Raw genomic sequence first — 16,440 nt, forward strand, 5'->3', positions numbered from 1 at the left:
CCTTAGCCAAAGGTAACAAACGCACTAAAACTCAGCTCAGGTCCACTGATTCAATAAACATTGAGTGCAAGCTGGAACCCTGCAGACTGCATGGCTTGCTTACACACAACCTTTAGCAGAAATCAATCACCTGAAGAGTCACACTAATAATTATTAGCCTTCTAACATGGAGATTGGTACAGTGCTTTCAGCTGGATAAAGAATCTGGTGAGACGGTGCGACGACAATAATCTCTCCCTCAATGTCAGCAAAACGAAGGAGGTTGTCATCAACTTTAGGAAGCGTAGTGGGGAACATGTCCCTGTCTATATCAACAGGGATGAAGCAGAAATGGTCGAGATCTTCGAGTTTCTAGGTGTCCAGATCATCAATCCATGGTCCCACCCATGCCAGCACTATAGTTAAGAAAGCCCACCAACACCTCTACTTTCTCAGAAGACTAAGGAAACTTGACATGTCAGCTACAACTCTCACCAATATTTACAGATGCACCTTAGAAAGCATCCTTTCCAGTTGTATCACAGCTTGTGACCCCTGCTCTGCCCAAGACCTCAAGAAATTACAAAAGGTCAAGAATGTAGCCCAATCCATCATGCAAACCACACTCCCATTCACTGATTCTGCCTACACTTCCTGCTGCCTTGGCAAAGCAGCTAGCAAAATTAAGGACCCCATTCACCCCTGACATTCTCTCTTCCACCTTCTTCCATCAGGAAAAAGGTACAAAAGTCTAAGATCACGTACCACACGTACCAACCGACTCAAGAACAGCTTCTTCCCTGCTGCCATCAAACTTTTGAATGGACCTACCTCACATTAAGTTGATCTTTCTCTACACCCTAGCTATGACTATAACTCTGCACTCTCTTGTTTCTTTCTCTCTGAACGGTATGCTTTATCTGTATAGTGCAAGCAACAATATTTTTCACTGCATACTAATACATGTGACAATAATAAATCAAATCAAAATTTGCTTCCACTTTGACCAGAAAAAAATGTATCTGTGTGTTGTGGACATGGAGGAAATGGCACTAAAAACAAAATCGAAATAAATCTGCAGAGAAATCTTAACTAAAGACGCCATAACTTACCCTGGAAGTTATATGACTGGGGATATTATTCTACAAAAGGGCTTAGATCAGCAATTAACCAACAGTAACCTTCCTGCTTCAATACACTAAAGCCAAGCCCCATTAATTGGAATGCAAATATTGATGGTAACATTGGGTGGACAATAAAAGGGTTTGACCAAGTAACATCAAGGGATCAAGGGTCACAGTCCACTCAATAGATTAAAGACATTCCATTGAAACTGCCAATGGGCAGCTACACAAAGAGCACTGGGAGAGATGGTTGATCAGGGTTACTGGTTAAATCTCATCCAAAAAAATGGCAGCTCCGATAGCGTAGCTAGCATCTCTTCAGTACAAAACTACACTGTCAGCCTAGATTTTGTGCTCAAGCCTTGTGAGCAAAGCATGAACCCACAACTCCTGACTCAGAGGACAGCATTTCAACTACCAAGGATTAAATCAGTAGAAAATGTTGGGGTTGCCATACTTCCCAATGCAATGTTTTGGGAAGGCAATATTTGGGGAAAGATGCACATCAGCCAATTGCCAGAATCCTGAGTTATGGAGTGGAGATATCAGGAATCTTGAAAAATGGTGAATAAGCAGTTACGTCATGGAAGTCTACCCAAAAGGTTTAAAATGATCAGAAAAATTAATTTGAAGCACCACATCAGAGGAAAAAGATGACAGTTGATATGGAGATACTAGCTATCAGGACAGACTTCTGGGTAGGACAATAGAACATAGAACATAAAACATTACAGCACAGTACAGGCCCTTCGGCCCTCGATGTTGCGCCGACAAGTGGAACGAATCTAATGACCCTCTAACCTAATCTATTCCAATTTTATCCATATGCCTATGCACTGACCATTTGAACGCCCTTATAGTTGGCAAATCCACAACTGCTGCAGGCAGGGCATTCCATGTCCTTACTACCCTCCGAGTAAAGAATGGAATCTAAATCTTGGGGCTCAGAGTTCAAAACCATAATGTGGGATGGCTTTTGACTAATGAACATCAGATAGAATTGAAAAAACAATAATGCCAATCTCACAGAATGACAAGATTGTTACAAACCAGAAGGATGTCATAATGACCATCGTGTCTATACTAGCTCCCAAATCAGCAATTCTCTCAGTGCCACTCTTCCATCTTCTCTCCACAAACATGGACTTTCTTCCTTTTCAGATAATAGTCTAATTTCCTTTTGAAGCTGCTTCCACCACACACACAGAGCATTTCAGACCTTAGTCACTCACTAAGTTTCTCATGTCTCCTTTGGTTCTTTAACTAATTATTTTGAATCTGTACCTTATCATTTTTGATCCTTTCATGAGTGGGATCAGTTTCTTCCCATCTACCCTGTCCTGATTCCTATCTTCATAATTGAAATTTCTCATCCCTGGAACCATTCTCATAAATTTGTTCTAAACTTTCTCTTCAACACCTTCACACCTTTCCTAAAGTGCACCGCCCAGGACTGGACACAAAGCTCTATCCAAGGCCGAACTAGCATCCTATAGATTCAACATTCCACTTTTAGTCTGTGCCCCATTAATAAAGTCCAGAATCTTGCACACCTTTATCAACCATGCCTCAACCTTTAATGACTTAAGTAGATTAGTGATGGGTGGAATTTAACTCTGAAAAGCGCAAGTGATGCACTTTGGAAGGAGTAACAAGACAAGGGAGTATTTAATGAATGGCAGGACATTAGGAAGCTCAGAAGAACTGAGAGACCTGGAATGCTTGTCCACAGATCCCTGACCGTGACAGGATAGGTTAAGAGGGTAGTTAAGAAGGCATTCATGACGCTTGCCTTTATCAGCTGTGACATAGGTTATAAGAGCTTATATTGAAGCTGTACAAAACTTTATTCCAGCTGTGGTCTAATTACTGAGTGCAGTTCTGGTCACCTCACTAAAGGAAGTATCTAATTGCACGGGAGTGGGTACAGAGGAGATTCACCAGGACGTTGCCTGGGATTTTTTTCCCCCAGAGCAGAGAAGGCTGAGGGGGGCCCTGATTGAAAGTTAAGAGTAGTGAACAGAGTGGATAGAAAACAGCTGTTCCCCTTCCTTGAATGGTCAATAATGAGACGGCATAATTTTTATGGTGAATTAGAGGTGATTTGAGGAAAAACTTTCACCAAGAGGGTGATGAGAGTCTGGAATGCACTGCCTGGAGAGTGATAGAGGTTTGAAACCTCACAACCTATAAAAAGTACATGGATGAGCACTTGAAATGTCATAACATTCAAGGCTAAGGGCCAAGTGCTGGAAAATGGGATTAGTGTAGATTTAAGTGTAGTTTTGTCAGATTTGACAGGCTCACGGGCCTCATCTGTACCCCATGACTCTATAAGCACATATATACCCATGTCCCTCTTCTCATGCACCCTCTTTAGAATGTGCCCTATATTTTATAACATCTCTCTATTTCTTCTAAGAGAATTGTCCATTTGGAAAACCAATGCAGACATGATGGGCCAAATGGCCTCCTTCTGCACTGTAACAATTCCATGATTCTGTGAGAATTGCATTATTATTGTGTTTTTGCCATCGTGTCTAATGGTAGCCAAGTTCCCCACACACGAGGACAGCCTCAACTGGGATCTTGGGGTCACATCACACTACGTGTAATCCCCACCATTTGGCCTGGGCTTGCAAAATCTTATGAACTGTCCTGGTTTGAGGCAATTCACACCTCTTTAACCTGTCATTATCCCTCTCTCCACTCGCACTGTCCGTACCTGTAAAGACTTGATTACTTGTAAAGGCTCACATTCCAACCATTATCTTGCAATTGAGTCTTTGTCTATTCATGCCCTTTTCGTGAACTCCGCTCACCTGATAAAGGAGCAGTGCTCCGAAAGCTGGTGATAACAAATAAACCTGTTGGACTTTAACCTGGTGTTGTGAAACTTCATATTGTGCCCACCGCAATCCATCACCAACATCTCCCACATCATTGTGTGTGATGTTCATTTGTCCATGGCCATCCCATATCATGACACTGAACTGAAAGATCTCTCAAAGTTTGGATCCCACTATCCCATTCCTCATTCTTCCTATCAAAATTACTTTACAGTTCCCTGCCTATTCCACCAACCCGCCCAAGTTTGTCTGAAGTTTCATGTTACCCTCTGCGCAGTTCACAATGCTTCCAAGTTTCATATCATTTATAAAATTTGAAATTGTGGCCTGCCCATCCCACATCATGGCACTGAACTCTTTGAAATTAATCCCAAGTTTTCAATCCAGAGAAGTGCGAGGTAATGCACTTAACAAGGCAAGAACTGCACAATAAACTGGAGGATATTGAGTACGTAGAGTCCACAGATCCACAAAGGTGTTTTCTTCAGTGGGAAGATTAATAACCAGAGCGTGCAAATATAAAGTAATCAGAACAAAAGATTAAAGGGTAATTGAGGATAATTTTTTCACTTGGAGATTGTGGGGCTCCAGAACTCACCTGACTGAAAAAATGGTAAAGGCAGAAACCATCATTGCATTAAAGCAAAGTACTTACATGTGTATTTGAAGATTTGTAATTATGGACTAAAAGCCAGAAATTATGCTGAATAACTAATTTTCAACCATTACAGACATTTACTACGGCAAATCTTGTGTTTTTCTAAATCTTGTGTGCTGAGGATCGCAGTTATATAGCAAGGGTACAATTAATAAAAGGCAAAGTTCAAAACATTAGGTAAATAAGGTTGGACACACTTCTGGTTGGAATAAGTAAATTCAAGCACACAAGTATTCTCTCCCTCTTCCAGTCAGTGGATGGTCAAAAACAACATGTATCTATATAGTGCTTTTAATGTAGCTAAGGGTCTCAATCCACTTCACAGGAACAGAAACAATATTTGAAGCTGGACCACGTTAGAATGTATGAGGAAAGATGGCCAAAAGTTGATTCAAATAGGTAGGTTTTAAGAAGCCTCTCTGTTAGAAAGCATTATGGAGCAAGATGATAAAAAGGATGAAAAGACAAATGCCAAGAGGTTAATGCAGGAAATGAAAGAAGGTGAATCAACTTGATTAAAAAGGCAGGGATTCAAATTACAGCTCAATATTCTTGTGGTCTTGCGGTGTGAGGAAAACTGGGGAAGAGCGGACTTCAAAAGGGGCAAGAATGGAGCTGGGTCCATTAGACTGGAACGAGATGTTTGCAGGAAACATGGTAAGTTGAACAATGAACCATCAAAAAGATGGTTGGGCACATCAAGGTAGGGCAAGCAAAAAGATAGAGGAAACAAATCCAGAGCTCACTGGATGCAAACGAAGATAGAAATTAAGATAAAGAAGAAAAAGTGTGCTTATGACAGCTGTCAGGTAGAAAATTGAGAACCATGGGGAACACAGAACGTTCATAGGGGAGGTTAAAAAAAAGTATATTAGAGAAGAGAAATTATGAGAAAAGATTGACAGCCGACATAAAGGTGAATCCCAAAGTCTTCTGTAGACTTCCTGAGTTTCACTCAGAAGGTGGTGAGTGAGTGGAATCGGCTGCCATCGGTGGTGGTGGAGGCGAACTCGTTGGGGTCTTTCAAGAGACTTCTGGATGATTACATGGGATTTAATGGGATTGAGCGTTATAGACACGCCTGCTAGGTAGGGATATGATCGGCACAACTTGTGGGCCGAAGGGCCTGTTTGTGCTGTAGTGTTCTATGTTCCATATATAAAGAGTAAAAAGGTGCTAAAAGGAGTAGGGCTGATTATGGACCAAAAAGGGAGGCAGGGGCATGACTGAGGTATTAAATTAATACTTTACCAAGTTCAAATTTTATTTAAATTGTCACAAGTAGACTTACATTAACACTGCAATGAAGTTACTGTGAAAATCCCCTAGTCGACACACTCCAGTGCCTTTTCAGGTACTCAAAAGGGAGAATTTAGCATGGCCAATGCACTTAACCAGCACACTTCCAGTTAGTGAGAGGAAACTGGAGCACCTGGAGGAAATCCATGCAGACACAGGGAGAATGTGCAGATCCACACAGACAGTGACCCAAGTCGGGAATGTACGAGGGGCCACGAGCTGGAGGGGGAGGGGGTATAATTTGGATGTTAGAGGGAGATTTTTCACACAGAGGGTAGTGGGGGTATGGAATGCTCTGCCAAAGCAAGGTGGTGGAGGCAGGCACGCTGGAGTTGTTTAAGAGTTACTTAGACAGGCACATGAGCGGGATGGAGATGGAAGGATATAGGAGACTGTTTTAAATAAGGTTTAGGAGCCTTGGGACATCCCTGGGAATGTAGAAGGATGTGGATGATCCTGATGTTTTTCTCTTTTAATCCACAGGTGCTTCGGTCCGCCTCGTTGTTCAACAAGGAGCATACATACGATGGGTCGTACGAGGACTGCTCTTGGTTGTTTCGAGAGTAGCCTAGTACTTCACGTCGTTAGTGTGTGCTTAAACTGGACCAGATGCTGGGCAACACGACAGCTCAGTGACTATCACTGTTTGCTGTTCAGATACATGGATTTGGGCCAGTGTCTGTGGGAGTTTGCGCATTCTCCCCGTGCTTGCGTGGGTTTTCTCCCAGTGCTCCGGTTTCCTCCCACACCCCAAAGATGTGCTATTAGGCTGATTGGTGTAACAAATTGTCCCTAAATTAGTCTTCCCTCAATGTGGAATGCCATAAGCATAGATAAGGGTCATGGGTGGAGGGAGGACTGGTAATGTTAAAATGGCGGTGAGAGCACGTTGGGCCGAAGGGCCTGTTTCCCGGGCTGTTTTGTTCTTTGGCACTGTGAGGCAGCAGTGCTAACCACTATGCCATCCCACAGGGTGGTGCCAGAGGACTGGACAATTGCAGACAATATGCTTTTATTCAAAAAAAGTTTGTAAGGATAAGCCCAGCAATAATAGACCAGTTTAACTTTAGTGGGGAAGCTTCTAGAAACAATTGTTTGGGATTGAATCAGTAGTCACACAGAAAAATGTGGGTTGATTGGAAGAGTCAGCATGGATTTCTAAACAGGAATTCGTGTTTAATTAACTTGGTGTTTTTTGGAGAAGGTAACAGAGTATGTCGATGCTGTTGGTGTGGTGAACATGGGCTTTCAATAGTCATTTGATACTCTGCCACACAACTGATTGTGAGAGAAGTTATAGCTCATAGAATAAAAGAGATACAACGTCGATACAAAGTTGGCTGAGTAATAGAAATCAGAGAGTAATGGTCAATGTGTATTTTTCAGGCTGGACGAAGGTTTATAGTGGAGTTCCTCAAGGGTTGATATTGGGACCTTGTATTTCCTGATACATATTAATATCTAGATCTTGGTGTGTAGGGGACAATTTTAAAGTTTGTAGAAAGCACAAAACTTGTAAGTATTGTAAACTGTAAGGAGGGCAGTGTAGAACTTCAAAAACACAGCAAGTTTGGGAGAGTGGGCAGAGAAGTGGTAGATGAAATTGAATGCAGAGAAGTGTGGGTGATGCATGTTGGTAGGAAGAAAATAGGCATTTAATATAAAACAAGGGATGCAATTTTTACGGGGATGCATGCACAGGGTGATCTGGGTGTGTATGTGCACAGATCATTGAAGGTAGCAGTTAGTAAAGCACATAGTATTCTGGGTTTTAATGACAGGGACATAGAGTACAAGACCAAAGAGGTCATGATGAACTTATACAAGGACTAGTTTAACCTCAGCTGGAGTAGCGTACACAATTCTGGTGCCGTATTATAGGAAGGATGTGAATGTATCGGAGAGAATGCCAAGGATGAGAAATTTCAATTATGAGGGTAGATTGGAGAGGTTGGAGCTGTTCTCCTTAGAGAGAAGGCATTCGAGAGGAGATTTGATAGAAATTTTCAAAATCATGAGGGAGCTGGAAGAACAGATAGGGAGAAACTTCCCGCTCAAAAAAATTAAGAATGAGCGGGCACAGATTTGAAGTAATTTGCAAAAGAAGCAACTGTGATAGCAGGTCTCGAATGAACGATCTGAAATTGTGGTGGATGCAGGTTCAATCAAAGCGTTCAAGAGGACATTAGATGATTACTTGAACAGAAACAATGTGAAAGGTTATGGGAAAAGTCAGCAAACAGCACTGAGTCATCATACACCTTTGTAGGGCTGGTGCACGCACAATGGGCTGAATAGCCTCCATTGTGATTCTGTGAAATGTCATTTTAATAACATTAGCAGTCTTATTGCAGCAATGAATTCCTGTAATCTTAACAGCACCTGCACTTGCAGATTGGAAGTGGAAGGCTCCAGGCCTATTATCAGTATTTAATTAGGATGGAGAATGTAAACCACAATCCACCAACATTCTTACCCTTGTGCACATCTACTCCTTGCTCATCTTGTTGGCCATTAACTATGCTGGATACTCTGCTCCTTCCAATCCTCCAATTCCATCTCAATAGCTCCAGTGTAGTGAATCTTCTCACTCTGCAGCAATACTGCTGGGCTGTGCCCTAGCAGCAAGAGCCAGAAGTGCTGTTTCCATTTAAATACACAACACTGAGGCAAGTCAGATACGGAGACAGAAGGGGTCCTTTCACAATCTTTGGCAGTATTATTTTGTTTAGAGGGAATCCCCAAAAGGTGACCTGTACATAAGACAAGCCAACCCACCAGGCAGTTGCCTTGAGGCTTAAACACAAACATATGCAGTGTGCTCAAAGTGTAAGTGAAATAAAGTACTCATGAACAAAACTATGACTCAAGATCCAAAATCAGTTTTGAAATTTTTTTAAACCATTTTTCATCAGGAAGGGGATGGAAAACTCTGTTGGCAATAGATCAGCAAACTGAACCTATGGGAGGTACATGGCAGCAATCACATTTAATGTGGTGCACCAGGTACTGGAGTAGGGGACCCATTTAATGGTGTACATGATTAGGGAGTGCATGTGACAGAACATGCCAGATACATGATCGTGTGAAATGAACTTTACAAAATCACAGGACCGTTAGAGCGTAGGAGACAGCCATTCAGCTCTTTGTGAACTCTCTAAACGAGCAATTCACTTAGTGCCATTCTCCTGTCCGTTCCCCATAACAGTCTAATTCCCTTTTGAATGCTTGAACGAATCTGCCTCTGCCAGTCAGTGCACTCCAGACCTTAAGCAACAATTGTACGAAAATTCTCATATTGCTTTTGCTTCTTTTACCAGTTACTTCAAATCTGTGTCCTTGTTTTCACAGAATCCCTACAGTATAGAAAGAGACCATTCGGTCCATAAAGTTTGCACCTACTCCCCAACACAGCATTTTACTTGGGCCCCATTTCCGTAGCCCCACTTATTTACCCCTCTAATCCCTGTAACCTACACACCTTGGGACATTAACGTATTTACCATGCAATCCACCTAACCTGCACATCTTTGGGAGGAAACCCATGCAGACAAGGGGAGAGTGTGCAAACTCCACACAGCCAGTCACCCAAAGCTGAAATCAAACCTGGGTCTCTGGTACTATGAAGCGGCAGTGTTAACCACTGTGCCACCATTCTCAATCCTTTCACAAGTGAGAACAGTTTCTTCCTATCTGTTCTGTCCAGATACATCATAATGTTGAATTTCTCCACCAAATCTCCTCTCAGCCTTCTTTTCTCCAAGGAAAGCAGCCCTAACTTCTCAAACTTATCTTCGCTGATGACACGAAGGTCGGTGGTGTTGTGGATGGTCTGGAAGGATGTCAAAAGTTGCAGCAGGACATAAATAGGATGCAGGACTGGGCGGAGAAGTGGCAGATGGACTTCAACGCGGATAAATGCGTAGTCGTCCATTTTGGCAGAACCAACGGGATGAACGAGTACACTATCAAGGGCAGGAGTCTTAGTAGTGTTGAAGAGCAGAAGGATCTTGGGGTCCGGGTCCACAGGACTCTTAAGTCGGCCTCGCAGGTGGAAGAGGTGGTCAAGAAGGCGTATGGTGTACTGGCCTTCATTAATCGAGGGATTGAGTTTAGGAGTCGGGAGGTAATGCTGCAACTTTATAAGACCCTTGTCAGGCCTCATTTGGAGTACTGTGCGCAGTTCTGGTTGCCTCACTATAGGAAAGACGTTGAAGCTATTGAAAGGGTACAGAGGAGATTTACAAGGATGTTGCCTGGACTGGGAGGCATGCCTTATGAAGTTAGGTTGAGGGAGCTGGGTCTCTTTTCCCTGGAGAGACGAAGGTTGAGAGGCGACCTGATAGAAGTTTATAAAATGTTGAGAGGAATAGATAGGGTGGATTCTCAGAGGCTATTTCCCCGGGTTGAAATGGTCGCTACGAAAGGACACAGATTTAAGGTGCGGGGAGGAAAGTACAGAAGTGATGTTAGGGGTAAGTATTTCACTCAGAGGGTGGTGAGTGAATGGAATTGGCTGCCGTCAGTGGTGGTGGAGGCGAATTCGCTGGGGTCTTTTAAAAGACTTCTGGATGAGTATATGGGATTTTATGGGATTGGGGGTTATAGATAGGTCTATAGATTGGTAGGTGTTGATGTGGTCGGCGCAACTCGTGGGCCGAAGGGCCTGTTTGTGCTGTAGTGTTCTATGTTCTATTAAAACTTATGTTCCTTATTTCTGGAACCGTACCCATGAATCTTTTCCGCAATCTCTCCAATGCTTTCACATCCTTTAGTTTCCAGAACTTGAAGCAATACTTCAGCTGAGGCTGAACAAGTTCACCATATACTCATGTACTCTCATATTATTCTCATGTACTCTATGCTTCTATTGATAAGGCTAACTTAGGAAAATTAATAAACAACCTTTAAGCAAGAGGTTCCTGTGATTAGGAATTACAGTAGTTGCTGGTAGATGTTAAGGAAATATATTTGTATTATGTCCACAAAGGTCCACAATACAAATTACCTTATTATTTTCCAGTCTTCATGAACTTAGGACCACTTGTTGGCCTGCAGCTGGTCCTCAGAATCTCATGTCACTGTCTTCACTGTTTTTACTCACCACAGTTCTCTGTTTGTTGGGCAGGAAGACGCGAACAATGGGTTTCTGAGGCGATTTGGGGTTGGCTCTCGAACTGTCACTTGGGTTCTGTAACAGATTTGAAGAGTTCGGAGTGACAGAAAGATGGGTGCAGGGCTCCATCAGTTCTGTCAGGATGGGATTAGTGTTTGGGAACTCCGTATCATTCCCCATGGACTCCAACAATTGCTGTTCTCGCTGTTGCAGTGCATCCAGCTTGCTTGTGTACTCTTCATATGCCTAGAAAAAAATTCAGAGTGCAAGCTACTTAGCAATTAAAGAGTGAGGCACTTTTGGCATGTTCACACATCCATCTTTATTAATAGGTTCAGAAATAAATCATTTGAGCACACGTTCAATTAAACTTCAGTTGACGGCATGCAAGTTTAAGAATATACTATCATATATTGTTTGTTAAGTATTATTTTAAGGCCTTAAACCATTACGTTAAACCTATGCAAATTGTTCTAAATCACAGAATTATTATGGCAGAAAGAGACCATTTGGCCCATCATGTTGGCACCGTCTCTGTAAATGAGCATGATGATTTAGTGCCATCCCTCTGTCATTTCCCTGTATCCCTGCACATTGTTTTTATTCATATAATCATTTAATGCCCTCTCGAATGCCTGGACTGAACCTGTCTTGGCAGTGTGGCATTCCACGCCTCAACCACTTGCCTTTTCTCACACAGGGTTAGTACCACTTAACCAGGGAGATAGTTAACAACTATAGAGTCATGCAGCACAGCAGATCATTCAGAACATTGTGCCTTTGGATGAGTTATTCTATTAGTCACCTCCTTATTCCCTATACATAGCCCTGTAAATGTTTCCCCTTCAATCACTCAACCAATTCTGTTATCAAAGTTATTACACCTTTCATCACCCGTTCAGGTTTGTAATGCAGATCATAACTACTCTCTGAATAAAACAAACATTTTCATATTTCCCCTCTGGTGCATTGGCCTATTAACATCTGTGGTCTCTGATTCTGATGTTAGTGGAAACAAATTTGCACTTATTCAAACCACTAAACATTGCTATTAACTCTCACCATGACTTTCTCGGCTCTGAGGAGAACAATCCCAGCTTCTCCGGTGTCTCCACACAGCCAAAGACCCTTGCAGTAAACTTCTCAGATTGTGAAGCAAAGACAATTGCAATATGTGTGCACTCTCTAATGTCACAGTTGATTACTAAATCTCTGATATCACAGCAGTTTGGGGCTGCTACAAGTTCTTCCACAGCCTCTGGGCTGTGAGGGTGAGGGAGGTACACGAGTGTGTAAAAAGTAAAGATTTTAGCTTAAGATTGTCAGAGACAGTTCTTGGGCAAACTTTCCACCAACATTTGCAGGTAGCCGAAGAAGTCAGAGCCTATGGGACAGGGGTGAAATGCACGGAGGAACCTAGGTTAAAAAAAAGCTTCAAAACATTTTTAAAATCAGATCTACAGATCACTGAATTATAAATACCATGAAACATAAATGAAACGCAAAGAATAACATCCAGCCCACTCTCACCTTTGAATCTCTATCTCCCCTTCCAGACTGATGGCATTCTTTGTAGGATGATTTCATATATTTCAAAAAAGTAAAGATAACTTTGATTTTGGATAACGTTGTGGAATGGACAATAGTGATTCAGGGGCCTGCCTGATTTTCATTCCAATTGACTCTGGGTCATTCAGGCACAATCGTGTTCCAATAGAGTACAACCCATGTTTCATTTGTACTCAGGTGGAGTATAGTCTCAGCAAATCTCACAGCGTCTGTGGAGAGAAAATTGAGCTAATGTTTTCAGAGTGGATGACCCTTTATCAGAGCTAAGAACGAAGGAAATCGGACAAGATTTATACTAAGTGGGGGAGGGGGTGTAATTGGACAAAGAAAATATAAATGGTGATGCCGAAGGCTGAAAAAAGGTGCTAAAAGTGCCCATTAAGTGCTCAGAATATCAGAATGTGTGAATGGCAGAATAGAGGTACAGACTGCCTGAGGAATGTGGCAGTTGTCCTGAAGGTGGGGCTGGGGTGGTTTTGGGACAAGATGGAGAACGAGAATGGAGAAGTGGAAAAATGGATGAATGAGATGAAAAAATGAAATAAAAAATAAATGGAAATGGGGTGAAGGTATTGATGTTCGGTGGCAAGGTCGTGGTCCAGGGGAAAGTAGGAGGAAGCGCCTAATAGTTGGTGATCAGCCTCTGCTGTAGAGGTCCATACACCAGACAACAACAGCACCACCCTTGACGGTTGGACCTGAGAGAACAAGTGCAGCAAGTTAAAGGAGACAAGTTAGGGTGGTTGAGAGGAGCAGAGAAACTAAGACGGTCAATGTCATGCCGACAGTTCTCAATGAAAAGACTTTTCTCAGCCTTCTTCATCATCATTCATATTTCCTCTGTCCAATTACAGAGCCCCCCCCACCCTCACAGTATAAATCTCAACAGATTTTGTTTGCTCTTAGCTCTGATGAAGGGTCATCCAGACTCAAAACATTGGCCCTATTCTCTCTCCACAGATACCATCAGATTTGCTGAAATTTTTCACATTTTCTGTTTGTTTGGTATGCATGTGTCAGACTTCGATTGACAGAAAATCCTCCACAAACCCATGTAAAATAGGCAGATGGAGATTTGTCAGGAGCATGAATGCTCTAACTGCTAAAAGTTGTGGAAGCTGATTCCATAATGTAAGAGGGAATTGGACAGACACTTGACATGAGGAACCTATGGACGAAAAGCGGAAAGCAGGAGAATAGAACAAAGCAAAATTGTTCTTTCAAAGTGCCAGCACAGGTACAATTGACTGAATGGCCTCCTCCTGTGCTGTATGTCTTTATGATTCAACATAATTAGCACTTAATGTTGCTATATAAACTAATTAATTGTCTGTTGACCAATAGGAATCCTGCACAGTCTCAATCCAGTACCCAATTGATAGATTAAATGAAAAAAAATTGATATAATTTCACCCACCTTGGCAATGGGTGAATATTATGGGGAAAAGGTAGGGGAACTTTCATCTGCACTAAGTCATTTTGTACCTGACCTGGAACTGGTCAATAACAACATTGGATGTCTGAAATAGAAAGTGTTCAATTTCCCAGTAAAAATAAGCCCTTTTTTTTTTTACATACACGGAAAAGTTCAACTGTTCAGAATAAAAGACATTCAATGGTATTCAGATGAATGCAGCAAATTCACTTCAAAAGCACCTGTTTACAAGTGAGAAATAAAAGCAGAAAATATTCAGGTTTGACAGCAACTGGAGGAACAAAGTCATAAGAACATAAGAAATAGGAACAGGAGTAGGCCATCTAGCCCTTAGAGCCTGCCCCGCATTCAATAAGATCATGGCTGATCTGAAGTGGATCAGTTCCACTTTCCCGCTTTCTCCCCATAACCCTTAATTCCCTTGTCTGTCAAAAACCTATCTACCCGTGACTTAAATATCTTTAGCGAGGTAGCCTCCACCACTTCAACGGGCAGAGAATTCCAGAGATTCACCACCCTTTGAGTGAAGAAGTTCCTCCTCAACTCCGTTCTAAACTGCCGCCGCCCCCCCCCCCTTTTCTTGAGGCTATGCCCTCTAGTCCTGCTGTCCTTTCTGAGTGGGAAGAATCTCTCTACCTCTACCCTATCCATCCCTTTCACTATCTTATACGTCTCTATAAGATCCCCCCTCATCCTTCTAAACTCCAATGAGTACAGACCCAGACTATTTAGTCTCTCTTCATAGTCCAACCCCCTCATCTCCGGTATCAGCCTAGTGAACCTCCTCTGCACTCCCTCCAAGGCCAAAATACCCTTGCGCAAATGCGGCAACCAAAACTGCACACAGTACTCCAGCTGCGGCCTCACCAGCGCCCTGTACAGTTGCAGCAAGACCTCCCTGCTTTTATATTCTATCTCCCTCGCTATAAAGGCCAGCATTCCATTCACCTTCCTGATCACCTGCTGCACCTGCAGACTGGGTATTTGCGACTCATGCACAAGGACCCCCAGGTCCCTCTGCACCGTAGCATGCTGCAGCTTTGCCCTTTAAATAGTAATCCCTCCTACTATTATTTCTGCCAAAGTGGATAACCTCACACTTGCTAACACTGTACTCCATCTGCCAGGTCCTCGCCCACTCGCTCAGCCTATCCAGATCCCTCTGCAGACTTTCCACACCCTCCACGCAATTTGCTTTTCCACTCATCTTCGTGTCATCAGCAAATTTCGTTACCCTACACTCAGCCCCCTCTTCCAGATCATCTATATAAATGGTAAATAGCTGAGGCCCCAGCACCGATCCCTGTGGCACTCCACTAGTCAACCGTCAATCAGAATAGCACCCATTGATACCAACTCTCTGCCTCCTATTAAACAACCAATCCTCTATCCACGCTAAACACCTTACCCCCAACTCCATGCCCCCTAACCTTCTGAAGCAACCTTTTGTGCGGCACCTTATCAAACGCCTTTTGAAAATCAAGAAACACACATCCACTGGTTCCCCTCTGTCTACCGCACTAGTCACATCCTCATAGAAATCCAATAAATTCGTCAAACACGACTTCCCCTTAACGAATCCATGCTGCATCTGCTCTATCAAACCATTCTTTTCTAGGTGCCTCACTATTTCTTCTTTGATGACAGATTCAAGCATTTTTCCAACTACAGATGTTAAACTAACCGGCCTATAATTCCCTGCCTTTTGCCTGCTACCTTTTTTAAACAGCGGCGTAACATTAGCCATTTTCCAAGCTTCCGGCACTTCCCCGGAATCCAGCGAAGTTTGGTAAATAATCACTAAGGCATCTACTATCACCTCTGCCATTTCCTTCAGGACCCTGGGATGCATTCCATCCGGTCCTGGGGACTTGTCCACCATCAGTCCCATTAGTCTATCATAGTCATAGGGTTTTTGATGTGTAGAGCCTTTTAGCACCTGTCAAACTGTGGGCAGGAACTGAGCAGCTAAGAATATATATGAGACTCATGGAAGGCAGGATGGATATGGAAGAATCTGGAGGTGCACAGTGCAAGTGTTCATACCACCAGTGGAAGAAAACATCAGGACAAAGAAAGAGCTTCTCCTCCTCTACCAGCTGCAGATAGCGTGGATACAATGAACACTCAAAGCAAAACCATGGATTAGCATCTACTGCAAGCAACAGATATCAATGCTGTCACAACTGGATGGCCTTCACCCTTTGTCAGCAAGTGGTGGGAGTTTGCACTATGACCTGTTTTCCATCCCTTCTCAGCAAAGGCTGGAGAAGCACTAAACACAGTAGGCCATCAAGTCCCTCGAGTCTGCTCTGCCATTAAAAGTTATCAATATCATTTCTGACATTTTCAAGTGACGATGACACTTGGTATGAAAAAAAGCTTCCTGGCCTCACCCGTTGAACAGCCTA

At 42.8% G+C, this 16,440-nt stretch overlaps 1 protein-coding gene across 4 annotated transcripts in view; it reads right to left on the minus strand.

Moving 5' to 3' along the window:
• Positions 1-16,440, minus strand: part of braf (B-Raf proto-oncogene, serine/threonine kinase) — a 130,504-nt gene that overhangs the window by 99,689 nt on the left and 14,375 nt on the right. For all 4 annotated transcript variants that reach the window (XM_080190608.1, XM_080190605.1, XM_080190609.1 and 1 more), the window contains exon 3: positions 11,014-11,271. In XM_080190608.1, coding sequence (XP_080046734.1) covers positions 11,014-11,271 — 258 coding nt within the window. The remainder of the gene's footprint in view (positions 1-11,013; positions 11,272-16,440) is intronic.

The sequence above is a fragment of the Carcharhinus amblyrhynchos genome, chromosome 6 (genome assembly GCF_965287045.1).
Source record: "Carcharhinus amblyrhynchos chromosome 6, sCarAmb.v2.hapA, whole genome shotgun sequence".
In the NCBI taxonomy this organism is placed as follows: Eukaryota; Metazoa; Chordata; class Chondrichthyes; order Carcharhiniformes; family Carcharhinidae; genus Carcharhinus; species Carcharhinus amblyrhynchos.